Source organism: Rhea pennata, chromosome 7, assembly GCF_028389875.1.
Source record: "Rhea pennata isolate bPtePen1 chromosome 7, bPtePen1.pri, whole genome shotgun sequence".
Classification (NCBI taxonomy): domain Eukaryota; kingdom Metazoa; phylum Chordata; class Aves; order Rheiformes; family Rheidae; genus Rhea; species Rhea pennata.
In genome coordinates this window covers 38,907,926-38,935,466 of record NC_084669.1, presented here as the reverse complement: position 1 = coordinate 38,935,466, position 27,541 = coordinate 38,907,926, and the positions used below count along the sequence as shown (strand labels likewise).

The following is a 27,541-nucleotide window of genomic DNA, read 5'->3' as shown; positions in this document are numbered from 1 at the left end:
GTTAGGAATTTTTTTTGGGGGGGGGGGGGGGGCAAAATAAATCCGTGACTTGGTGGCATTTTACATGCTGGGGGCTGTTCTCATTCCCTCAACCCAAAAGCGATCGCATTATACCCGGAAAATGGTAAAAAGAATATCTTAAAAAGAATGATGGAAAGAGGGAACAGATTCCATTTGACCGACGGCAAAGTAGATGTGGGCTCCTTAGCCTGGCAAAGAGATGATTAAAAAGGAGTACAGTATAGATCTGGAAGTGTCCAAAAGGAAATGGAGCAGCTAATGGAAGAGAAATCCATATCTAGAACCTACCTCAGGATTAGGAAATCCGAAGGGCTCGGGAGAATGTCCAAAGCAGTAGATACCATAAATGGTTGGTCCGTTCTTATACTCTTCCCCAAGTATCTGCTATCAAGGCAAGACACAGTCAAAGGACAGTGGGTTGGCTGGAGCTTTGGTGTGGCCCTTGAAACTCATTTTTATGTTTGGAGGAGATGAATAAGAGATGCTTTGATGCCTATCCTTTAGGGAGGGTCTAAGTACACTTGATTCTGCTCTAACACAGGAGTTTTGCCTAAACTGTATCCTGAGTTTTCTTTCAGTCCTTCATTTCCAAAAATGTAAAATTCTGAGACAACAAAACTGAAGGAATAATGTTCTTCAAAAAAAGCCACGATGAGCTGGTTAGCTTCTGCTCAGTTGAAGATTATTGTGATCTATCCACTGTAAACAGATGGTGAACTTTAGGACACATGGCTCAGTGGCTTTTTGTGTGTGTGTGTGTGTGTGTGTGTGACAAGTGATTCAATGAGATATTTTAAAAAATACTGGTTCAGAGAAATATGAAGCAACAAGTAACTCTTGCACTTTTTTTTCCCCGCACTGATTCTGTAAGGAAGGTTTATGTTTCTACGCTGTAAACATTAAAAAAAATAATAAATAAATAACTGTAGCAATTCCAGAGTTAATCCTTTCAGAGCATTTTACCAACTGTTTCTTTGCTTGTGTAAGGTGCCTTTTTCTCCTTTATGCCCTTGAGATAGTAAGGAAGCACAAGTTAAATTTAACTTGTGAAGCGGGTAGTTAATCCGCAGCATATACCAGAGATTCTGGTAATGTCCTGCAATTACTAGCAAACTAGCACTATTTATACAAATGGTATTTATAGTGCAAGACAAGTAATACTATTTATAGTAGTATTTATAGTTCAAGGAAGGCTATCCAGTTGTCCTGACCTATTCTGACTTTCTTGTCATAGCTCTTACCTTCTCCAAGGTTATTGTTTTACAGGTGTGTGGACAAGTGTAGAAGTTCATTTTAATACAGTGAAAACTTATTAGGATTTCTCCCAAGTTTGGCAAATGTGCAAATACTGTCCTGCTAATGGAAGGGGGGGGGGAATTCCCATTTTAATATTATTTCCATATTAAAATATTCAGTTTTAAATAATCCCCAGTATAAAAATGTTCCCATCAGATTAGACACGAGGTATCAATAGAAGGGGGACGTTGGCTTTCCCTATGGTTAGGAGTTGTTACCCTTGGTGCAGAACAGGGAGCAAGGCTTGTCATTAAGGTTGCCTAATATTTTTCTATTGCGATGTGAGCTCCTGGCAGCTGTTGGAGGAGATGAGTAGCTGCTCTCGTGCAGCTATTGAGGCAGCAATATATAAATACTATAGAAATATATATACGGTGTGTATTAGTACTACTTGCAAATACTATTCTACTGCTCATGGACAGCAATTGATTCTACCGTATCAACAAGGAAATCACTGGTATCCAAAGCTCTTGAGAAGCAGTTAAAATTAAACAGATATAACTAGCTTGCTGAGCCCAACGGTGAAGAAGCTACAGGATCAATACTGAGTTTTTGATTCAGTTGCTGTTTTAAACTAGATGTCTGTGAAGTATTTCATGTAGTCTGCACATCTTATTTTCTGAAATTAGTATCTTTGGGACTATGTAATCAATGGGGGCCTGTAAATAGAAAATAAGTCAACTGATAGAGTTCGTAGAGGAGAGGAATTAGTATGAGTTGCAACCAGAGATGGCTCCGGTGTTCAAACTGATGGAGTTTTTTTTTAATTTTATTTATTTTTTTTAAGGTGTGATAGAGGAAAAGAAGCAGGTGCCATATGCATTGTGTGTGTTGCAGATACCACCAGAAAGAGCGTGTGGAGAGGGGATGCCTCTGTAGGGACCGTGACTTTTGGAGATCAGTGATTGTGAAGAAGGGGAAGATGTGAGCTAGCAGAGGAAAAATGGCATGGAGGAGTAGGTTTGGTACGTTGGAGAACGAACAAAAGCAATAGGCGTTTAGAGCAGATGAGAAAGCAAGGAAAAACAGGTAGCCTCTGGAGAAAAAGAAAAGGCAAAATGGTGGAAATAGCCAGGAACTGGAATCGGTGAAACCACCCAAGCTGCGACTGAATAAAGAAGGGAGGTTTTGCAGCCATTATGACTAATCCTGCCAGGAATCCATTGCAAATTCGGGGATTCTGCAAGGAGCCGGAACCCGCTGACTGGGGACAGCCCCACAGAGGGAATCAGAGGCTTGCCCGGAAAATGCAAGGGCATTTTGTTTGTCGGGAGTAAAGATGCAAAATTTGCTCCTGGGTAAAGGTAGTATGATAGAAGAGCAACCATATCTGAAGCACAGCTATTGAACGCAATTGGAGGAAAAAATGAGGTTAAAAAGGTAATTAAGTAGCGTTCCCTAGGGTTTTAATAGACTGATACCTAATACAGAGGAGGCATCAAGCATGGGTATTTGTTTTGGGTCAAAATCACTTTGAAGAAGGTAATAAGAGTATTGGCTGTGTTTGGGTAGGAATATCAAAATCTGTAAAGCTTTTGTAGAGGGAGATTTCTGGAATTGTGCTAATGACTAAATTTCCAGGTATAAAGAGGGAGAATAACTGCATTCATCCCAGATATCCACAAATATCATAGCATGCACAGAGCCGTTGAAACAACAGAGCTGGTCAGAGTAGGCTTTGACCCGTAATGAATATGCTGTCACAGATTGGTTTTGGTAGGCAGTGATAAGCTGACCAAGGAAAATAACCTTGGATCAAGTAATACCATTTTCATTTAGCTTAAATTTTGAAAGTAGGTCTGTAACTATGACTCTAGATATTGAAAATAGAGCAGTGAGAAATTAAAGGACCTCTTGAGGGAAATGGCCTCGATGAGGGCCCCTAGGATTCCTCCTGTCTAATGAGCTGAAATCTGGATTGCAAGAAAGGTGACATATTTAGGAAATTATTTACAAGGAGTTGCTTTATAATCTTGAAGTTTTGTCTTGTGGGAGTAGCTGAAGCAGAAGAGCTAGTTGGCTTTGGATTAACGTCCCACCAATATTTTGAAAACCCAGATATTGAAAAGGCAATGAGTTTCCAGCAGGGTATTTCCAGGTGAGGGGGCTGCGTTAGTGCACTTGCTCAAGCTCTTGGGATGACTGCATTGCAGTGCTGTCTCGTTTTAATCATCCCCCCCTAAAAAAAAGGACATAATATAAATCCTTTATTTGCTGTAACAATATAAGTTGTCTCCTTATCGGAATAAACTGATGTTGTCCTCCTCATTGTTTAGGTGTACTTCAAAGAAGTGGGCTTAGTAATAGGTAGGATAAGTCCAAGAGAATTTCAGATTGTATTCAGAGTTTGAATATGTCCATGCACGTCATCTGAGGTTCCACTAGCCCATCAAGGAAAATAGAATAAGAGTTATAAAATGAGCTCCAAAAGTTTAGCAGACAGGTTGGTCATTTGAATGCTCTATTTCAATTAGAAAGTGAAACCTGTGAAATGCTTTGGTCATCTCTCTTGACATCCAGGATAGAAATCCATCCAAATAAAGCAAAGGCCATGTGAAGGAGTAAATAAAAACCTGTATATTGTTCTTGGGAGTTGTAAACCTATGCAATAAACTGTTCTAGCCATTTCAATGAATTTCTACAACCCTTTAGATACTTGGGAAACAAGAACGCTTGTTGCAGGGTTATCGTTTTCTTCTGATCAAAGATAAGGTTTAGGCAGACATACTAATATTTTATAGTGGTTCTTAGTTGTCGGATGTCCTTTACTCTTCCATCCCTTCAAGAGAAAATTCGTGGCTTGTGTTAGTGAATTCTCAGGCTCCCTAAACGGGTTGTCAGGGGTTGCTGTAGAGGTACAGTGGACTGCTTGGGGAAGACCTGCTATGTCAATATGCAGAATTTGATGGCTTGACCCTCCTGGAAATTTTTTATAAAACATTTTCTGATTTTTTTTTTAAGTGTGTGGATCCTAGTAGGAGAACTCTGAGCATTTGTTTAGTAGCTCAATCTGAATAAACAAATGCATATGTTGCTTATACATTTATAACAATATAGCACTGGAGTGCTGAGACTTGCTGGATTTAAACCTTGTGGGTGCTGGTAGGACAAAATTGCCTCGTATAAATGTTATGAAGCTAAAGAGCCAATAAAAGCTGAGGCACAGCTGCTCCTGAATTGTTTGACTAAGAGCCAGCTTTTAAATATTTTTGATAGCCCTAAGGATTCGACGAGAAGCCTTGTGAGAACATAACAATTGATGCATGAATTTTAAAGAGATTTTAAACCTTTTGGATATTTTCAGACAGCTTCGACTTGCTTGCAGATCCCATTAGCAAAGGAAAACTGAGTCTGCACGTGTGGTTTTCTTTCTAAAAAGCTGGAGGGAGAGATAGTGCAGTGACTTTTTTTTTTTCCCTCTCCTTATCTGGAAGCCTTATTTTAGCTTGTAACACAGGAAAGGCTGCTATATGGACCCTTCTGGCAACAGAAAGCAGAGCAAAATAAAATAAAGCATTATCTTAGCATGACTGACTCTATACAAGCTGAACACTTCCTTGAGAGATTTTCATTTTTTGCTGTTTTAGTGTTTTTTCCCAGTTGGGGTGAAGTTTATCCATGGAGAAAATTGGTTATGAGGAAAAAAATGGAAACGATGAGAAGGGGGCGGGGGGGCTATGAGAGGGAAAACCTGAGCTGTTTTCTGCTGAGGTTCTTGGGAAGTTGTGACCAAAATGATGCATCAACAGCAATCACATTGCCAAAAATTAGAATATTTAACCTCACCCTGTTTTCCTACCCACATTAAAGCCAATCAAGACCTGCTATTTTAGCAAGGTGTATTAAGCCTTGGGCTGTGTTTCGGAGCACATCAGGATGGTTACAGTGCGGCACAGTCTTGCTTACTTGTCTAAATAAGCTTGTGGTGCAAGTGAATGTTGCTAGCTCCGTCCTTGTCTGTTGGTAGCTCTGTCCTGCTTTTCTATCATAGCTTTCTTTTAAGGGTTTTGTTTAGAGCCTATGGCCCAAATGGTGTATGTTTGGCCCCAAAAATTTGGCATATGCCACGCTCTGGGAGGTGCACGACAAATCTGGCTGACTTAGCACACCTCATACTAGCGATGCCAGCGGTTGTGGTGACCTCTAGCAGGGCTAGACTGTGGATGGGTCTTGGTGGGTCTTCAGCTCTTGAACCTTTGACTCTTCCATCTGGAGCCCTGTAGAATTAACTGAATTCTGTTAATCCTTACTGCTCTCGGCAGTGATTTATGAAGTGAATGTCAACAAACAACTTGGTTGATGTATTTTGCCTAGGTGCTTTTTTTGTTTGCTTTTTGTAGCAGGGGGCATTGCAGTTTCTTTTTGGGAAAAAACAACATTCTTGATATGTCAAACAGCGGCACAGAACTCTTATTTCAGGCATGCTACTGAATAAGAAATTTTGTTTCAAAGATCACATCTCTTAAAATTGAAAATTACAGCCTGCTGAGCACGTATCACATTTTGAAATATATATTGTAACATTATATATATATATATATATATATATATGTCCTCTAACACAATTTTCATGGTAGAGCAAAGGAACCTTTGCCTTTTCCTCTTAATTAATGAGGTCCTCTTCCCCATGCTGTGTACATGACTTCTTGGATCGTATAACTTAAAATACGGATTAAACAAAGTGGGGGTGAAAAAAATGGGGGAATTCATGTAGCTAAAGGATATTTCCAGAGCTGTGATAACTATAATTATGCAAGTGATTGTACCAGAAAGGCCTGTTATAGCCTTATATATGTATATATAAAATAACAGCTGAAGTTTGAGGCTTTTCAATATATAGATTTTTAATCCGCCTATGTATGGCACTCTATGCTATATAATGTCATGTGATCTTAAACCAAATGCTTCAGGGAAAATGATTAACCTACCGTATGTTTTCTTCATCTACTGAATAGCTTGTAAGATTTAGCAGTTGCACTTTTAAAAATTTTTACTGATGTCTGCTAGTTGAGTAAATGATTTAAGGTAGAAACTTATTGGGTCCACTTGTTTGAGTCGCTCAAGATATAAAACGATATTCATTCCAACCCTTTTTCCAACATGACTGAGCCCTTTGCATCTCTCCTGGGGGCAGAGGATGGTGTTAGGGGACCGCTCGAGATGCTCTCCGCGTGTACAGAAGAGAGGTCGGCATCGAATGTATCGGGCGCTCCTAAGGCTTCGCCTTGTCTTGCACTCCGTTAAACCAAATTAAATCTAAATTTCCTCTTTAATGTCATCAAGCAGTTTGGCTTAGACAAAACACCTGCCTTCCTGCCAAAAGTTGGAGAAATGAGTTTGGGTTGCCTTGTTGTTCCACTTTCACTTTTTCTCAAGTGTGTCTGAGGCTGGGCTTCCAGTGCATGCCCTGCTGTGGCCCAGGTTTAGGTGGTCTTAGCTGTCCCGTGGTCATCAAGGGGCAGGCTATGGTTGATCCCCAATTTGCTTGCTTGGCTCCAAAATGGAAACTTTTTTTTTAAAAAAAAATAAATAAATAAAACACCCTCTATCTTTATTTTCACAGCTCCTTCAAACATCTAATTGGTGGTCTAGATGACGTTTCCAATAAAGCCTATGAAGATGCCGAAGCGAAAGCGAAGTAAGTGTCAACTCGTTGCGTTCAGTGTAAAACTCGTTTTGCGTTCCGCAGCCTGTATTTATTGACAGCAAATCACAGTAACTTCAAAAAGGATTTTTTTCCCCAACATAATTGTGTAAAATAGCATAAGTAGCAGTGAATTAGGCTCTTCCTCTGTGTTTTGTGGGTTTTGTTTTATTTTCTTCACCCTGGAGGGAACCTCTTTCTACCAGTCTTGCTCTCTCCATCCTTATGGAAGGAGCAGAGTGCCTGGTCTGACACTGGTGGCCAGTGCTCCCAGCATCTCTCTTAATAGCACTGCTCGAGTCCAGCAAAGCATTAGATTTAAAAAAATAAAATAAAATAAAAATTGCAAAATAGTTTTCTTGACACGTTGCAAGATGAGAAATTAGAGAATTCTAAAACTTCAAGTAGTGAAGCAAGCTATTTAATATGATTTATGTCTTTAAAGAATTTTTACAAAGCAGAAATGTCTTCAGAGAAGATGAATGTGAAATTGAGGTGTCGTTTTTCTGTGCATGCTGCAATTATTTTGATGTGAAGCAATACGCTCATCTAAAATCCTAGCCGTAAATATATGTTCCTTTGAAAAGTGAGCTATTGTGTACTGTAATTTTAGAATATACTCAAAAAATCCCACTCACAATTCATTCTTGAGCTACAACTTGTTGGGTTTTTTTTTTTTAATAGATTTTGGTATATTTACACTCTGATTCTATACTGGCAATATACTTTTTTTTTTTTTTAAGAGGAGCATGCTCTGATTAGAGTGGTGCTGAAGATAAACATCTTATTTTTCCTGTTTTTCTTTATATACAGTGACTTCAGTTTTCTTTTATCATTAGCTTTGAATCATGTGTTTAACTTTACTACTGTATTAAAGAAAAGGAGAGGGTTAACTGTTTTCTCAGGAAGTGTCGTAGTATTATTCAGTGATCTAAATTTCAAGTTTGCTGTTAAGTGGTGACCCCTCATTAATCTAGAGAGGTTTGAAATAGCATATAACGAAGGTATTTGGCACTTATGTGGAGAGAAAATGAGAAGGACCTAGATGGTTAAATTTGATGTTTTAGTGTCAGTGGTAGCTTATATAAAGCACTTTATGAAGTGTCAGTGGTAGCTTATATAAAGCACTTTATGAAGTGTCAGAAAATTAACCTAAGTGTCAGAAAATTAACCTAAGCAGCTCCAGAGAGAGGATCACAAGTAGCCTTGGCATCTGCTATGATGATTTACTTATTTTATTACGTTTACTGTTTGGGTTATTTGCATTTTCATCAAAATAAAATGGAAGAAAATGTTGGTAATAAAATTGGGGCTTTTTTTTTTTTTTTAAGTATTAACATAATAACATCATGCACAGACGCTTTATGAGATTACACCACAGTCCATTAGCACCAAGCAAAGTTTGCAAATAAATCTTGCCATATCGCGTTTCGTAGTCTGTCTTCTCACATTTATGACTTTTTAGCTGTATTTATTAATAGAGTATTGTACAGTAATGTATTGCTACGGGCCACATTTATGCATGATGGATGATGTGGACAGATGATATTGGAAGACCAAGGGAGCTTTGTGACTTTTGGGGAGGACCTTTCAGGACACATTGTCCACTTAGCACTAATTCTACTTTATAACATGCCTTTAAGGAGACTGCAGCCTTGGCCATGGTTTGGGTAAACTCTTTATTTTAGTAATTAGTAGACCAATGTTGGCTGTAACATTTTTGAGCTTTTATCTTCAGTGTTCCTCTTCTTTTCTTCTAATGCCAAGGTCTTTGTACAAATGGAAGGGCAAAGTGAAGGCTTTCCAGTGATACAGGGATTGTTTCCCCAAAAGGCAGTTTGAATAATTTTTTTTTTCTTTTCTATAGCAACAGTTTAAAAAATCTGAGGTCTGTGCTCGAACAGTGTCACTCAAGACCGTAGGTGGCAATGACACTATTGCCCTTTGCACATTGACATTTTGACTTTGAAGAAGCGGAAGGGAGCGGTGCTGTCCGCCCTGCAAAGCATCGCGAAAGGAATGCTCTTTCAAAAACTATGGCATTTATTAGTCAAATAATGTATTCATGTTTGCTTGACTTCTTGAAAGCAGGTGCACGCCTGGAAAAAAAGATGAATAGAATAGTAAAAATTACCAAGTCACTTTTGAGAGTGGAGTGGGATGTATTGTAAGCTGCTCCGTAATGTCTTATGGCTCAAAAGTTGTTGTTTTGGTATCTGACGAGATAAAACCCCTCTGGGAGAAAAATAGACTTTGGAGGAAATCTAACCTTGATTCATTTTCATGCTGCTGTTAATTAGCTTCAGCTAATTGTCCTTCACAAGCTTATCTTTTCCAAGGGGAAGTCTGTGAAATGGAAGAACTTGGCATATAAAGCACATTCAGGTTCAGTAAAGGGCTCTGCTTGACAAAATTGAAATCACATAATAGGATTAGGTTTAGGGTTCCCCCCATGCACACTCCACCCTCCTCTTTTTACTTCCTTGTAGCCAGCATCTCATTTTCTGGGCTTGTATGGCAGATGACAAGAAATAGAAAAAACAAAAAGCCTTTGGATGGATAGAAATTTTCTATATAAACTTATCTCACCAGGTATCAGGTGGATCGAGATAATCCCTTGGAAGATCAGAAATTCGGCAAGCCTAATCATGCATAATAAACACAAAAGAGATCATTCAAAGACTATTAGAGTGTCAAAGCTTGCTCCTGGTCGATATAGGCACGTGGGGTGGGGGGTGTTAATCTCTGCTAGAGCAACACTGCAGCCATAGAGCTGATGGAAAGGGTTGGTCCCTGTATGAACATCGTTTTGCTAAAGCCACCCCAGAGACTGTTTAAGCTATCCAAAATGACTTGCGTGGAAGCAGATAGAGCACCTGCTCTGTGCTGGATGGAAATTTGTTAGTCCAGTAGTGGTGTTTCTGTAGGACGCGTCTGGGAGGGTATGAGGCAGAAGTTATGAGGTAGAAGTTAAGTTCTAGATCTTCTTTTAATCCTCATGATTACAGGGAACATTAATAAGAGCTGTAAATGCCTTAACACCAGGACCTATTTGCTTGTTTCCCTCTAATATCTTATTAGTATCACATTTTGGAGAGACATTTTCATGTTTTTTGCAGGTGTGGGGTTGGCAGCTCTGCTTACGTACGTTCTTGCGTTAAATCTCTTGATTAAGTTAAAAGTCATAGAGACATCTTCAGAGAAACAGTACAAAATCAGTGTACCACTCCTCAGCTATTTTCAAATAAGTTAACTCATTGACTAATTAATATTACAGTTGCATCCTTACCGGCATAAAGGTGAGTGAAGCAAAGATGCGAGCATTTAACTTGGCTCACTTTCCAGAAAAACAGAAGCTATTTCAGTAGAACAACGCTTCCGTCCCAGTGCCAGGCTCAGGTTCAGCACACGCTGCCTGTTATTCTGTGCAGGAAGCAAATGTCTAAAGGAGAAAACCTTTATGTATGTAGATTAGTTCCAGGTGGATCCACTACTGAAACCCTCAGAAATCCAAGAGGAAACAGGTGGTTTTTAATGCAGTTATTGATGCTGAGTGCAAACACTTTGGAGAATGCTATTAACTCTGTGCATACTAATCACTTCTGTTGGGGTCTTTCCTGCTTGGAAGACTCCTGAAGTTAATCACCATGCACCACCTTAACACTGTCACCAGAGGAGGTTCCCCTCTAGCTTGGTGCCGCCTTTATCTGACGTGGCTATAGCAAGGGAGAGCCCTCTGCCATGTCACAGAGACAAGGATGGCGACGAGGTGTCACCCCACTGGCAAGCCTGAAAAATTGGCAGCTGCCTGGGTTTTACCCAGCCAGACAGCGTATCCGTGTGGATGACCAGGTTCCCTGCACTCATTTTCTCCTGTTGCATCCAGAATTGTCTGCTGAGGTTCATCACCTGTGCTAGTGGGGCTTGAAGTTAATACCCTACTGAAGTGAGGACACCGGCATCTTAATGCGATTGCTTGAGGCTCTCTGTGGACTTAGGCTGTCTTGACTGCATTTTTCACTCTTCCTCTTTCTAGCTGTTTTGCAGCCCTGGGGACCTACAGTGTTATACTCGAAGCTGAAGTTGTCTCCCTCTCATATCACGTGAGGAGGCAGGGACCTTTGTGTAGATGTCTGGTGCATCTTCCTTTCCTGGCTGCTCTGGCCTCAGACTCTCTTCATCTTTACTTGATCGGTGCTTTTCATATAGGGCCTTGGAATAGCTCCATCCAAATGTTTTGTTTTATTGACCAGAGGAGTCGGTTTTGTCATTTTAACCTTCTTTCTTCACTAAATATATTCGTAACAAAGCATCCTTCTAACAGTTTATTGACTTAGATTTTGGTGCAGTTTTGGTTGCTGTTAATATATTTTTTTTCTGTTTTAGATGCATGCTTTCCTTTTTACGTTTTTTGCCCTTCTATTTTGAGTTTAAAAGTAGACCGTAGAATTGACTTCATTTTAATAAGAATAATAAAAATACAGCTTTACAGTTTGAGCAAGTGGGATGCTATAGTGCCCTTTCTCTTGTCCTTTCATTGCTTATAAATGGTAATATGTACCAAGATACCTTCTAGTACTAGTATTTTTTTTTTAAGGTGCCAGTTTAGAAAGACTTTTGGGCTTGCCAGAGATAAGCATGTGCTTGTGCCTGGCTGAACTGACACTTGCTCCTTATGTCTTAGAGTGACTGGTAGCCGGTGTTCAGATGCCATCTACCGTTTAAGACGTTCCCTGTGCTGCGCCTGAAGCATTCTGTTTTGCAAGATGAACTCTTTGTATCCCAAAATCCATCTCGCTTCTCCCTGGTCAACATGTTAAAAAGAGAAAATGGTTTCAAGTGTCCTCTGTTGCTCCTCAGGCGTGTTCCTTGGAAGGCTGCTACTGGGTCTCTACTATTTCTTTCCTATATAGCTGCTTCTTTTTCTTTGTGAGTTTTTTTTTGGGGTTTTTTTTTTTAATTTTTTTTAGGTAGAGATTGTCTCTGGAAGATGAATGTTTATTGCATGTGGATAGGTCCATGTTCGTACAGATCAACAAGAATTGATTCATGGAGAATCAATTCATGGTGACAAGGACCTGACATCTAAAGTACATGCATTTTGGTGGACTTTTGCTTTGAGTCTGATTCCATGGACTGAATATTAGATAGCATTTGGAGCACATTAGATCAGCCCCTGAAGCACATCTCCTGGTTTAAGAGAAAGCAGGCTGGTGCCCTTGTACCATCTCTGAGACATGAGCCAAATGGTGGGGGAGGGAACAGCCAGGGGACTTGCTGCGAAAGCACGCTCCTGGTCTGGGTTAAAATGTGTCTTAATGCACCTTGTGTGTAAGGACTGCTGTTTATTAATTATATAACTGTAGTATTCAAAGACTGCTGGCAGTGATTTGGTCGTAATTATTGTATGCCAGTATTGTAGACATCTGGTCTTCGCTGGTTTATGGCTGCCAGGGTTCAAGTTCCTGCCAACTTCTTTATAAAGGCTGGATTTGGCCCTAATGATCTTTACTGCACAAAAAATGTGCCATGTTTCCTGGCAGACTGTGGCTTACTTTCTTGAAAACACCTGTTTTGGTGAGGTGGGAAAGCTTTGCATGCAGATGCTCCATCTGCAAGTACAGTGGTGCACAGTGCTGGACAATATAACCAGCCCATGGGTTTGGGGTGAATGTTGTCCAGTTCATTTCATCTACGAAATACTGTTGTGTATTAGGAAAGGATTACTTTGGGTTTGTTGTTTTGTTTTCTTTTAGGAAAAGGAGCTATTTTCTGGCTTGCGGTGTTGCAAAAGTTGGGACAGCGTGAAGAGCTGTAGTAACTGGCTCCATCTCCCTCTGTGTCAATTGTTTTCTGAATTAGTGAACATATGGGAACTAGCTTTTGCCTTGGCTGTGTGTGCCAGAATGAGGAGGAGGGAGGGGGGAAAAAAAATCTGGAACACCTTAAAAGAGAAGGGGAAAAAATTGTTAATGAAAAAGCAGAGGTTGCAGTCAATTTTTTTTTTAAGCTGTATAAACAATTAAAGTAATTCTGCTCAGTGTTGCAAAGAAATCAGGATTGAGCCCAGCATATTACATGCATTTCATACATTTTTAAGTCTATATGAGCTTAAATGTGCTGCTATTTTTGGGGGGAGTAGGGGAGGAAGAAAGCACTGAGAACATAGTTTTGACCTTAGGTAGTGTTATTTGACTGCTGGTATGTGTGACTACTTCTTTCGTTTGGAGAATTTTGCATGTAACAGAGCTGGGCCTTAAATCGCTTGTAATTTCCTACTGAAGCCAGCTGTAGTTTGTATCCAAGTTTAACCATCAAATTTTCCCAACTGTTGGAATAAATAGGTGCATTACTCCTGCAGATATCGACACTGGGTACACTTTTATGGCTTCTTTCCTCTTGAGGAGAATGCACTGTGTAATGCACTATGTAGCTCACAGGGAATACATTAAATTAGCTTTTAAAAGCAGATCACTTTTATTTGGGTAATAATCTGTATGTCTTTTCTCTTCTAAACCTGACCGTTAGATATAATAATGAGCTGTATCAGGTGTCAGCTTGGAATGCTAGCAAAAAAAAAAAATAAAAATAAAGCAAGCTTTTGTAGTATTTCGGTGTATTTATCTAACTATTCTTCTGGGCTTGCTTAGAATACTTTACAAAACCCAGTGTGGTCACATACAGCTTTGTGTAGCTCAGTCATGGTAGGTTTGAACAGGACTTTTTGGCACAATTTCTCGTTCGTGAGAAACAGAGAAGAGAAGGTTGCATTAAAACATTTCTGCTCAGTTTTTTGGGCTGGACATCAGGCATTCTGTGCATTTTTAGAGCTGTCCCAAAGACCATATAAAGAGCTCTGATATTACTACGCTGCTGGAATATGGGCTAGTTGGGTCCCACTTGTATCAGAAGGACTTTAAATGATAGATAGGCACTCGAATGGAGTCAACTCAGTGGTACTTCTGTCCTGATTTTAGAGAAGCTGGAAATTGTTTGGGTTATCTTGTTGCTTTTCTGGCTCTGGCCTTACCTACTAGGCCAGTTGTCCCAAGTTGTACCTGACCAACTCTTAAAAGAGTCTTCTAGAGGGGTTATATGGGCTCCAGTATGGGCAGCAACGTTGGAGGAAGAGATAAGGGGAGCCCAATCTCCCTGGTGCTGACTTCCCTTAGTGGAGCTGGAAAAGGTGTTGTCAGAGAAAAGAAATGAGTTTCATCCTATTTACCTTTTAAAAAAATAAAATAATTTTAAAAAAAAAACTTTAAAAACCTTTTTCGGGATGTGCTGTGATGGGAATAGCTATAGGCAGAAAATTCTGAATTTTTGGTGCATGCAGTTGTTGGAAAAGAGCTAAGTGGCGGATCTGTGTTTCAAAGATGAGTGAAAACTAATAAATAATACATTTTTAAAAATATACTATTTTTTCCTCTGGGAAAATTGATAAGCATGGTACCCAAAAAGCGCATAGCAAATTCGCTTGACCCTCCCGCACAGTAATTGTGTTAAATTCAAAGATGAAATTCAATCACTGAACTGTGAAATGGAAGAAATTTAATCCTGCTATAAGTGAGAACTTCAATACAGCCTTAACTTCAAACTTACCATTGACACCTCTGTCGCACTAGCAGCTGAGATGCCAAAGCAAAACGCTCTTTTCTTTACCTTCCTCGCTGTAAAATAAATAAATTTTTTAAAAAATGTGTTTCTTCTAAAAGTTCAAGCTAATTTTTGGATATAGCTTGCAGTCTTTTTCCTGTACTTTGTTGCTAATTGCAGTCCACATAAAATTCTGCTTGCATCTTACACTTATTAATAACTAATGTAAGCAATACTGGATTGCAGTGGCACTTATGTTGCAGATTGCCTTGATGGCAAGACTTGTCTTAAAATTCCTATTAATTTGGCCAAATCTGAAGCACCTTAAAATCCAATCTTCCCCGTTATTTTGGATTGTCATGGGACTGTTGTAATTAAATCTGTGATGCAGAGTAATGGGAGTGAGGGGTTCCTAGCTCTATCGGTACCATCACGTGCAAACGCACTTATGCTCCGTCTTTATGGTCTCTTAAGCTCTGCCTCATTTTTAGGTGTGATTTTGTTTTTAGGGTCGTTGTACAGAACGCACCAAACGACGCAATTTCTCACTAATGAAACAAGGGGTCAGTCTGATACAAGGTTGATAAAAGCATGCTCAAAAAAGCATTTCGGGGCTTGCAATCGCAGCTGTGCTCCTAAGCAAGGGAGGTTTGCTCAGATGTCTCCTGATCCTTTTATGCTTCTCGAAGATGCTGTCTCATAAAGGCACGTTTCTTGCACACTGCGATTTTTAATGGGCTGCTCCCTTTTATTTCATTTTAGAGACTGTTTCTGGGCCTAAGCAGTATCATTCATTTTTGGCCAAATACATTCTTATCACTCTGCGTTCCCTTAGGAGCCAGTGGTAAGAAACGTGCTGCCAGATGCTGGTAAGCTGCGACTCCTTTTCCATGTAGGAGAGGGGCAGCCGCTCCTCAGAAATACCGTTTGCACAGAAAAGGTAACTTTTTCTACGCTTCGAAACATTAGCCATGTCTCTCTGAACTTCCACAGCTTCATAGCTCGTTTTTGTATGTCATACGCTTAGGGAGATCAGTGTCTCAAGTTCCTCTTGAGAAGATATGAAAGCTGTTTTATGGTCCCGTTATCACCTCCACAGCTTACAAATAAGCTGTGCTAATAATTAGGCAATAACGGAAGCATTACAGTTTGCATTTGGGTCAAGTTTTGTCATGAAAATATTTATTAACCATTGAGATGGGCTTAGTCAAGGCATTACCTACTGCCTGCGTAAGATAGCAGAGCAATAAGAAAATAAAGCTCCAAAGTTCACGTCTTGCCGGGGGGGAGGGTGTCTTGCATGCAAATTATTGCTGTTTCAAATGCTAAATGTTGCAGCTGACATTTAAAAAAGGAATTGCTTTTATCTTTTATGGTTACCGTGTTTGCGAAGGGTGAAGTCCTCCAAGAGCGTTGGTAAAGCCTTGTGGTGGCCATCTCCTGCGCTCAGCTCCTCGCGAAGCCCCGCTCTAAAATTAATTATCATCAAATATTCCTCTGGCAGACAATGAAAACAAATCCCTAGTAACCTCAGATTTCTTTATGTGAATTTGTTAAATCCAGCAGCAAAATTACAGATGTCTTCTCTTGTTTTTGCCCGAGTCTCAATCTCTCTCTCTTTTTTTGTTTTTTTTTTTTTTGTTTTTTTTTTTTTTTGTTTAAAGCAGCAAGGTTTTGTCATTGCCTTGCAACACAGGACCGCTACTATTTATTGCTTTTGGAAAGAGGGAAAAAATATTCAGGCTTTCCAGGAGAGAAATAGAGCAGAAATAGAGCAGAAATAGGGCAGAAAGTCTAGAAACAGGAGGTCCTACGCCTTCCCTTTCCTAACGTGTACTGTAAAAGGTTGGTGAAGGTTTCAGACGTGGATGTGTCTAGAACAAGGGATCTCTTGAGTGAAGAGTCATTTTACAGCCTCTTTTGGTCTTTTTGCTGGAGTCTCTTTGGCCTCCAGCATTTTGCAGTATTGCTTTGGTCATGGAGCGTGGGGCAGAAACCCCATTCCAATGTTTGCTTGACATGCAACATCTCTTATGCCATTTAGTAGGAGCACAATAAATGAATTGTCCTTGTGCTTCAGTGGATGTTGGATGTCGTATTTTGACATAGATTTTGGGGGGGTCCCTGTGTTCTGGCTGTGAGTCGGTAAGAAATCTGGTTACATAGGCATTCCATGCCATTGAGGTTAATTCTGTCTGGAGTGTTTATTTTGGTTAAAAGCTGAACACCAGTGAGATATTTGTGTATGGGTGAAAATACTCTTGCTTGAAACCTGACCTCGTTTTAGAAAAAAGTCTGCATAAATTCAAATATTTCTCAAGGTTATTTTAGCACTGGCTTTTTAGTATTATTCAGAACTTTATCTCTTCCATTTTCAAAAGTCTTGTTTATGTGAAGGATTCTAGTATCCTAATAGCAGTTCTCAGTGGCAATCAAATCACTGATTTTTCTGAAGTCCTGCATCTTTAATAAACGACCTCATGTAGGTTTGTAGGTTTTTAAAGCTAGCTCTGTTCAAAAAAAAAAAAAAAAAAAAAAAAAGAAAAGAAAAAAGAAAAGAAAAGAAAAAAAAAACAATGCATTGAGCATGGTTTTGAAGAATTGATTTGCTTTGTTCGGAAAATTACTTTTACAGTAGGTTGGGGACCTGGGTTTGGAACGTTCCTTGTGCTGTTGTTGCCAAAGCCATTAATATTTTAGATAAGTATAAATACAGAGGGGCCAGCAGTATGCAGAAGGCTTTGTTCATTTGGGTCGGGCAGATGGCTGCAGCTGTCTCCTGCGTGGACCACCTGGCCAGGCTTTCATATGAAGCTGTTGGGGGTCAGAGGAGCAAGTTGCGGGCTACGGCTCAGCTTGCGTTCATCCTTGAGAGCTGGAAGCTCATCGCGGGGTCTGGGAAGGGCCGCTCCATGAGTCTAGCGGCAGTGAGGAGTTCTGGTCCGTCCATCATCTGCAAGCTCCTTCTGCAAGACCACCTTGGTCTTGCAGATAGTCCCATGGGGCAGCAACGATTCCTGCTCAACATTGCACCCTGCCCCAAGGTATGCAAGGTTCTAGCATCGTACAGGGAGACTGGAGACCAAGCGTGAGGCCTTTGAGGTCAGAAGGATGCAGGGCTTTCTGGTAGTGATGATTATACAGGAGCCCAAAACAGCACTTTGACTGAAAATCCTGGAACAATCTTACGGGACTGTGGGGTACTTATAAAATGAGCAAACTCAGACAGCAATACTTAAAATATTGGCTATGCAGAAAGGCTGCATTTTTTTTCAAGCAGCTCTTCAGGGAAGAGCTGCATTCCCCGGGTCGAAACCCATTTAAGATGATAAAATCCACCTTCCAAGGTCCTAAATCTCCATTGAGTTACTGATTACTGCCTCATTCCTTCAATGCATAGCTCTGGTGTCGCTCTGCAAGAATCGACCGTAATTTGGGGTGGTCGGGGAATTTGGGATCAGACCTTCAGCTGGGGAGAAACCGTTTTGTTTGTTCAGAGAACAAATGCTGGGAACGAGCTTCGGGAATAAAACGGTCTAATCTAGGAAACGATCCACTTTCAGAGAGCGCTATCAGTCTTTTAATAGTCAGCGCTCGTTGATTGCTGTCTCTTAAAAAAAAAATTATATTTGCTGTGTTTAGTTGATAAGGTGTAGCATTATCTGGCTCTTCTGTGAGAACATTTCTCTTCCCCAGTGCCTCTTTTTCATATTTATACATCTAATAAACCATCACACTGTCAGCTTAGACCTGTGCATTTGGATTTTGCTCTTTAGTCTCAGTTTCTATGGGAACCCAGCCCGGTACGACGGTAGAGAATAAAGAAAGGAAGAGAGCTCTTCAGAGACGTAACTCCGCGTCTCTGCACAATTTCCCAGGATTAGGTAGCATCCGCAAACGACCGCAGTAGTCGCGTTGGAGCCAAATCAGCTGGGAAGGGGAAAATTGGTGCAAGTTAAATGTGAGAAGGTTAAGGGTAATTGAGTTTCTCTATGGGAGCAGGGCTTGGGGGGAAGGGGAAATCTTGCTTTCAGGAATGGTGTGGGTTTTTTTTTTTTTTTTTTTTTTTTTTTTTTTTTTTTTTTTGGCTGGTTTTATACTCTTTTGCTTTGAAAATACCTGGCCAATACTTTAAGTTTACTTTTCTGATCAGGGAATAACGATGACTTACTATTGCTTTCTTTTAGGGCTGCTTTTGTGGAAAGGGCTCCACCACACTAAAAAGACTCTGCATTTGGTATAGCTCCTGAGTTGAAAACGTGTTACGTTCATAGACAATTGCAGAGGTTTTGTGAAGAAACATATATTCTAGTTAATATATTATCACTTAGTATCCACCACTTCAATAGTTGTCAGTGAACCCAGGCGAGCAATGCAGATTAGCTGAAATAATTAGCAGGAAATAATTAGAAAAACCTCCTAAGGACACGTCCCGCAGTGCCACGGTGCATTAATGAGTTCCTTAGGAGACACTTGCATTGCTAACTGACTTGGAAGAATGCGAACGTAACATTTTGAATACATAGGGTACAGTCTGCGGTGTTTCTGTCGTACTTTTTTGCAGTATTTTTGCAGCATTTTTGCAGTAATTTCCCATTTCCTGCTTGCCCTGAGGAGTGCCTGCCTCCATACTCCTCAGCAGGCACCAAAACACACGTGTCAACAGATGAGGTTGAATTCTGTAATTCAAAATTGCTTTCTTAATATACTTTTTGCTCCCTTTTCTTTGCACTATTTCATAATTCACAGCCATAGGCTTTCCTACGCTCTGACCTGAGCAGGTTAATACTGCAATTGCATTGCAATAACCCTTCTCTTGGCATCTTTTCTTCTGCCTTCTGTGAAGTTGGTTGGGGATGTTGATTTATGGTTAGTAAGTTGTAGCATTAGATGAAGAAATTTCATGGCTTCTCCTGCTCCCACTGTGTGAATCTGTTGGGTTGGTAGGAACAAGGTGGTTAAAACCCTTTGACTGTTCAACACCGTTGAACAGCCGCCATGAACAACCTTGGGCAAGTTGCTTTTCTCTGACCCCTGGTCTGCTGATCTGAAAAACAATACGCAGCCTTTCGGATCTGCCAATGAACGTAATACATCAGAAACTGATGTTGTTATGCCTCTCCGTTGCTCCACACTGCAATGTCAGGGTATGTCTCAGCATCTCTTTTCAAAGCTCCTCGAAATGTTTTTTCTCTGTGCTTCATAGTCACTTCATCTTTGCAGCAAAGTGATTTTAAAATCATCTGTGCAAACAGTAGTCAAGTGTCGAGCGCCTGACCTCTCAACACAGCATCTAGAAAGAGCTTCCTGCCTGTGTCAGGAAGCTGGCTAAGTGTGCCTCCCTTCTTAGGCATCTTTATACAGTCAGCGTTACCTCCCCATTCGTATACAGTTGCTATCTGTTGGCCAATAAATTGCCTGTGTGGTTTCTATCTCCTTTACGAAGATGGGAGTACGTAATGGGAGTGACATATTTATATATTTTCTTTGCAATATGAGAAAGCCTTTTCCAGATTGCACTTGGGCAAATCCGTGTCCTGGTGTGTGATTTCTCCTGCTATACGACCATGCCCTTCTGTCCGTGGCAACGATGTACTCTGCAGCCCTTACCGCCTCCCAGCTGGTCCTTCTGCTGCTGCCCATCTGTGCAGATGCCTTTGGTGGGAGATTGTCAAGTCATGGCTTATGGCAGTGCTGAGCAGGGTACAAAAGGTCCTTGCTCTTAACCACCTCCACTGAAGGTTTTGGACCTCTCCATTGATTTACGTGGTGGAATTAGCAGTTGGCAACTCCAGAAAGGCTTGTTAAAGACATGGCCCAGTTACAATGACAGATTTGATTACTCAATCTAGGTTTACGCTTCTGCCTGGGTAACAAGTGGGTCAATAGGAACAGAGGTCTTTTTGACAGGTGACCTTTTGGGGCTTGAGAGGCTAGGGGAGGAGCTGTATCACAGCAAGAGGAGCTTGCTGGTATCTGATATGGGGTAGGACATTTTCAGGGATCTTGGATGGGCTCTACTGTTGGCTGGAGATGACCTTCAGCTGACCAGATTTATCAATCTGACTTATCACTGGGCTGGTCATAGCATAACAGCTATGGCAGAGAGCAGGTGGTCACAAGAAGAAGTTTTCTGTGTACTAGATGTCCTCACTATAGACTTTGAGGACCCAGGCATTAAGTTGAATAGTTGTGAGAATTTCTGAAATGAAACACAGACTCCAATTCAAATGCCAGGCAGGGACTTCACCTCCCTCTTTCCTTAACAACCGCAGGGTCTCTTTCTCCAGCCCACACAGGAAGAGATGAAAGAAGAACACAACAACGATCTCAAACCTCTGAACTTGCATTCAGAAAGGTCATCTGCTGTGCACTGACTGCTCACTTTAGCTACTTGACACTGAACCTTTTGGTTTATGGAGAGAAACATAATCTCTCTGGTTCACTGGTACCAACTCCTACTCGCATCCCAGCGTGGGGACACAGGAGCCTGAGATTTCCTCTCTGCGCTCACACCACTCATCTCCAAAGCTGAGGAGAGGCAGGCAGAGCTACGTTTCTTCTGGTGTCCTTAGACTTTTTGATTTCCCCCAGTCCGTGACTTGTATTTGGGGTTGTCCTAAGTAGGCGCCCAGCATTTATTAGTGTTCTAGGGGAATATTCAGAATATATCAGGATGCTTTCAAGAACATAAAAGCTGAAGGAAACTACTCTAAACTGCTTTCCCTCCTGCAGGAGACGGGCATTTTGGCAGACCTCTTACCCCTTGATTCGGGTGTAATGAGGAACGGCTGTAAAAACTAAGAACATTGCCAGGATTAAATGAAAAATGTCACAGGACTTATGGTTTGAAGCTGCTGTAGCACAGTTGTGTCTGGAGTGATCCAGTGTGAAATAATACAGGCATGAAGAAGGTATAATAGGAAGCACTGAGCTATCAGAGCAAGGTGATTTTGGGGAATATTATCTAGCCGACAAGATGTGACCACAGAAGTGGCCTACGCTTCGTTTGCCTCAGGAACTGAAGAGGAGTAAGTGGTAGCATGTAGGCCTGATGTTTGAGGGCCAATATTGTTAGGTCCTAAATGCTTAGTATCATGAAGGAATGACTCTGGCCCCCATTTCACTTTCTGGGGAGCGAAGACATAGCAGGAGGGAGTTGCATTTGGTGTTACCTGTTACGTTTGGTGTTACCTTCATGAGTGCTGGGGCCTATCATGCTGACGACATGCAAGCAAGCCGTTCTTTAAAGGGGGGGGTGCATTTACTCTGGTGGACCTCATCAAGTTTATCCATCTCCCATAGTGTTTTCCATGGAGCTGATCTCGAAAAGAAAATGCAAAAAGAAAGGTTCAGTGCACATGTTGCGTTGTAGTAAAAGCAGTAAGTGTTGCTGGAGAGTAGGCAGAGATCTTGAGAGCTATTCCGTGGGCCACTATCGCCTGAGCTGGAGTGAAAGCAGCTGGCATTGAAAGCGGTGGGAGAAAAGCCATTCAAAATCGTTCTATCCCTCCTTGCCTCCCTAGAGGAGAGGTTTCACTGCAGTGTTAGTACAGCTTGGAGCCCCAGTAACCTCAGAAATACTGTGACTGCTGTGCAAAGGGCTATTACAGCAATTCCAGGTCTTGCATGGGCTGTTTATAGAAGATTTAAAAACTACCAGGGGGAGAGGAGGGGGGAAAAAAAGTATTTTTACTCTCAAATACAATGAGACAGTAATCTATTTAAAATCAGGTTTTATTTTACTCTGCTACATACAGACATTCATAATTCCCGTGTGTCGTTTAAAGGATGAGTTCTGACCTTGACTGCGTTGCCTATTATTAATCAAGAATCAGCTTCATTTTACGCTGAAGAGCCTTATAGTAAAATTTCACGATTATCCTTGTCCAACGCGCGGCTGAGTTCAGCCCTCTTCTAATTCGTTTTCCGTTCTGCGGTGCAGCATTAGAAGCTAATTCCAAGCCACCACTGCTAATTCCAGGAAACGAAGAAGTCGTTAAGGCTCTCTGGGGAGTTTCAAGTGACAACGTAGCCATTAGCAGAGGGGGAATGGAGGAAGATGATCTTTATCAGAAACCAAGTGTTTGACTGTATAGTTATAATTGACAGTGCCTATTTACCTTTTTCACCAAGTATTATTTTTGTTGCATTAAAAAAAAAAGTGTTATCAGGGCTCGTCACATTCTTGGTGAGCAGCAGTTATGATTTTTGCGATTCAGTGAAGATGCTAAAGGGAGGAAGAAAAAACCTACTGCTTAAAGGAAGTGCATGTTGCTCTTTGACATACGGATCCAACTTTGGCGTGGTTTTTTGTGTTTAGGGCAACCAATACTGGATGTGCGTTTGCGATGCAGTGTTGCGACAAAAAAACGGCAGCTTTCCTGCTCTTGAAGCCCTTGCCGTGGAAAAGGTGCTCGTGTAGCTGCATCTGCTATGGACTTTCCTCCACCCGAGGCAGGAGGGGAGAGTGGCCAGAGCAGAAGGCTGCAGGGAAGTATTTTCCTGTGCTCTGCCTGGACCCACACACGGATTCAAAGTGTCATAACTGGCTGGTGAAACACGTATCTTTGCTGCTGCATCTGTTCTGTGTAGCTTCGGCCATCAGCAGGACTGTCCAAAGTGGGGAGAGGCTATTACAAAAGAGGTTTCATTTGAAATAATCCCCTTTATTGTAAGCTACCGTTGCAGGTGTTGTGTTCGTTTTGCTGCAGAGCTGCGCTGGAAGAACTGTCTATCTGACTTTTCTATCTGGTGGCCAGGCCATTTAATTTGCTGTCTGCTACTTCAGCACCCGGCTGACCTTGCCTAGGGATGCTTCTTGCACTGCCAAAATCAGCAGTCGCGTCCAGCCTCCATGTACTCTAGATACCGGGATCGTTTTGACGTGTGAAACTCCCTTCATGCAATGCCTTTATGATAGGTACTGCTAACCCTCCTGAAATTCAGCATAGGTGGGAAGGGGCATGAAAAGCTGCCCAAATCTTGGACTGTTGTTATCAGCTCATCTGCCTTCCATCAAGAAATCTCGGAAGGTGGTACAGATGTTAAATGCAAAGCCAGCACCCCTGCCCTAGGAGGTTTGAGCCTCAAATTGCTGAGAAGAGTATTCAAGGGAAATATCCCTATGTGCTTGCCCTGCTTTTTTTCCTGTGCATCCTCTTGGTCGTTCTTAAGAGCAGAGTGCTGAGCAGAGTGGATCTTTACCTAGATCCCAAACATCCATTCTTAAATACATTTCGGAGTATATCTTCATTTTACAAATAAGGAAACGGGTATGGAGAGATGAAGCAAATTAGCAGGAGTTAGAAAAGGAAAAGCCAGCGCAGGACTGGAGCTGGCACCTTTCTATTCCTGCCTCCAGTTCAAAGATCTAAATGTATTGGCAGGGAAGGAGGTGGAGTGGGAAAAGTTTCACCTGCAAAATTACTTTCTGCTTTAGTGAACTAACATCAGTTTGTTATGGCAACACACAAGCATATTTTTGCATTTCTGTTTTTAATTGTGAAACAATTAGTCTGTAAAACTTAGATGTTTAAATATGGAGAAGAATTCCTTATAGCAGATGATAGTCATCTCTGCTCCAGATGTTGAGCATGTAGATACTTTCCAAAAAATGAATTATCCTGAGGAAGTTGTATCCCCTTTCCTAAGGAAATCTTGAAAATGCCAAATTACAGAGGTGGGCTTAAAGTCAGAGCGCAGCAGCTTTCTGAAAGAATGGTTTCTGAAAGAAACCATGGGGACATGGTTTTATCATGTCCTCAAACTTGTTTGAACGAGCACTTAGCAGCCTGCCTGAGGTTCAGCCCACACAGAAACCGAGAAGTGTTGAGCTGTGTTCGTTTAACATGTAACTCCCTTTTTTGATCAGTAGGAAGGTAAGAGTATCTTTATTGCATTAGGCCAGGGGTCCACTTACCACATCCCCAGCAGTGCTCAAAGCTGTATGCAAGAGGAAGAGCAAAACTAAGGAGTATGGATATACATGGTGCTTCCTCCAAGAACCTTCTGAACCTCCAGCCATCCTTACCACGGTGTTTTCTCAATTCAGAGTCACGCAGAACCTTGTCCCTACCTGATTGCCCTTCTCTGAATAGTTCATGTTATTACTATTTCAGTACTTGAGTGGACAAGGATGGTATGTTATTCTAGAGGTATGGGGGTATGGTAGATTTGTACAAACGCAGGTTGTCTTCTGATGCTTTCCTGGTAATCCCTGAAGTTCAGGTCATCTTTTGATGACCACTGAGCAGTGAGCTGAAGCTTTCAGGGAACTACCTATCATAAATTTTAGAGCCTGCTCCTGAGTGGGTCCAACCATCTCAGAGCCCATCTTTTGATATTAGAAGTTTTGATAACTTTTTCTATGTGTATGAGTTTATATTTCATTTCATCTGACATTTCGTTAGCGAGTTGCTGAATCTCTTAAGCTCCTGTTGCAGCTTTTTGTGGTTAGCCCTGTTTTTTTGTTTGCTTTTTCTTTTTTTCTTTTTCTTCCCCTCTCCTCCTCCCCCCCCCCCCCCTTTTTGGGGGTGGTTTCTGAATAATTAATGTCAACAGAAAACCTTGTCACTTTGCAATTGAACCTTTTGCCAGGCCAGCTTTGAATCCATTAAAGGGCACAGCACCCTGCAGGATCTCTAGTGACCGCCTGCTTTCTGATGCTGACCTCCAGCCTCTGAAGCAGTTATTTATCTGTGAGAAGACCTTTCCTTTTATCTCCTGGCAGCTTAGTTGCTTTAATTGCCTTGCTGAGGAACCTTATGAGATGACTTTTTGGAAATCGAATAGACTCTGTCGAGTGTCCTGACACTTGTTTATGGCCCCTTCTAGACCTCCAATAGGTTTGTGAGGCATACATCCCTTTTCTCTCTATGAAAGACAACATATCAACTTTGTTCCTGTATCCTCTAATTCGACTCCTTATTCTAATTTTATTCTAGTTTTCATGTTACAGTCCATAACTTCTCAGGTCACTTCTGTAAGCCTTTTTCCCTTTAAATACTAGTTCGCCTACTGGGAAACCAGTGTGTGTGCATCAGTCAGCATATAGGTACCCTCAATGTATTTGTGCTACCTTGAGGAAAGGTATTTAGGGAACCTACGGTGACCTTGGAGTGCTGCAGGTAATGCAGGAAGCAGAAGTAGGGGTGCATTGCGGGTATTTTTAGGGTGCATGCAATACAAGGATAACTAGGAATATTGTGGTGGGTAGAAACAGGGGAAAGATGAGGATGCTCTCATAATTAGGAAGAGCTGATGCTGATAAATTGTAATCACGGTTGATGCTCTTCTGTAAGGAAGCCTTAAGTAGACAGAGAAAAGAAGGAATAAAATTGTAGGAGAACAGCAATATTTTGTCAAAATGGCCTGGCATTGATTTGTAAAGCTAAGCTGCTAATAAACCTGAATACAAATTAAAGTTTGAGTATACTAAGAATGTCTCCTGAAGGCAAGACTTTGCTAAAGCTCTTTTAAGCATGTAGGTTTGTGGCAATGAGCTGAAGCGTTGCTTACGGAAACGTGGGATTTTTCTGCCCTCCAGTGGAAGTATGGGGAAGTGCCTTTCAAGAGTTGTCACTGCTGGAAAACTCGTGGAAGCCTGCAAAGGGGTGGTAAGAAGCTTCCTGGAAACTCATTCCTTGAATTATCATCGGGACTCAATGATGCCAATCATGTTCAACTCATGGGGTGCCATGAGCCCATATCCTAAATGAACTGAACCCTGTGGGAGGTGTGTTAGGAAATATCTCCAAGGTCTGACCAGTTGCTGAACTACTGTGACTCATGGAAGATGAGCATTCTGCCTGCTAGCTTCCTGCTGCTCCCAGATGAAGACAACTTGCATCCCTTTTCAGGCTTGGGGATTATGTGCAGTAGAAAAAACTTGGGTTTGGGGGTGGCTTGATTTGGTTTGTTTTCTTTTCCCCCCTAATTAGCACATGATAATAGTCAAATGTCAACAGAGCACTTCATAGTTTTCACATGTGTTGAGTTTAGCGTTTGCATCAGCGAAGAAGTAAAAACTGCTCTTTTCCCCCATGTTAGTCACCATGTGCTAAATTATGTTTGGTAAACTTCCTTTTATCTAGTTCAAGACAGGTCTTCAAGATTGCACAGCTACTCTCTTTCCTTGTAGAATAAGAACAGACTTCCAGATCAGGTGCCAGGCGTTGTGAAACACAACTCTCACTTGTTTTAATGCCCCACGAGAAGGGGTCTTGCATGTCTCAATCTATTCCTGTCTGCTTATATACAGTGAACTGGAAGTGTCAGTATAAAAATGACTGCAATGAGTTGGACAAAAGATTTGGCTCGCTCAGTCCTGTCTCTAATCGTGGCTAGCAATAGATCTCCAGGAAGGAGAACAAGAGCTGAACAGATGCTTATTGATTTGTGATCTACCGGTCTGCAGCAATTTGGGACTGAAGGACACCCTGCAGCAGAAGCGCTGTGTGTTTAATGGGCTATAGTGATTTTTTTTTCCCCTGCATCTGCTTAGTTGCCGTTTGACCTCGCAAAAAAAAATTGACGTCCGCATTCTCCCGTGGTGCTGCGCAGCTTGCTTCTCGTTTGGGCAAAGTGTCTCCTTTCATTTGCTTTGCTCTGCTACCAGTTCTGTCCGATGCCTCCCAGTTCTTTTACAGGCAGAGACAAAGAACAGTTACTTGCTTTTCGTTCTTTCCATGGTACACACGTTTTAGACCTTTTTCATCCTTCATGAGTTGTCTTTTTTCCAGAAGGAAGCACCCAGTCACTCCTGCGACAGAAAATGTTGCAGATCTTTGGTCTTTATTGTTACGCTTCTCGGTACCTTTCCCACTTCAGCTATATCGTTGTGTTTTTGAGATGGGAGCGGAAGGGGAATCAGTTATATGGTTCATGTTGCAATATATGCAACTGCATATAGTCTTTAATATCTGGGTATACCATAGATGCATATGGCGGTAGAGTTTGTGTGTTTTGTGTTATTTTTTCATT

General features: G+C 41.3%; 1 protein-coding gene across 3 annotated transcripts in view; it reads left to right on the top strand.

Moving 5' to 3' along the window:
- PRKG1 (protein kinase cGMP-dependent 1) overlaps positions 1-27,541 on the top strand; it is a 440,105-nt gene that overhangs the window by 364,757 nt on the left and 47,807 nt on the right. For all 3 annotated transcript variants that reach the window (XR_009958878.1, XM_062579493.1, XM_062579492.1), the window contains exon 9: positions 6,881-6,955. Coding sequence is in view for 2 of the 3 variants with exons in the window: in XM_062579493.1 (XP_062435477.1) it covers positions 6,881-6,955 (75 nt within the window). In the remaining variant the exon portion in view is untranslated. The remainder of the gene's footprint in view (positions 1-6,880; positions 6,956-27,541) is intronic.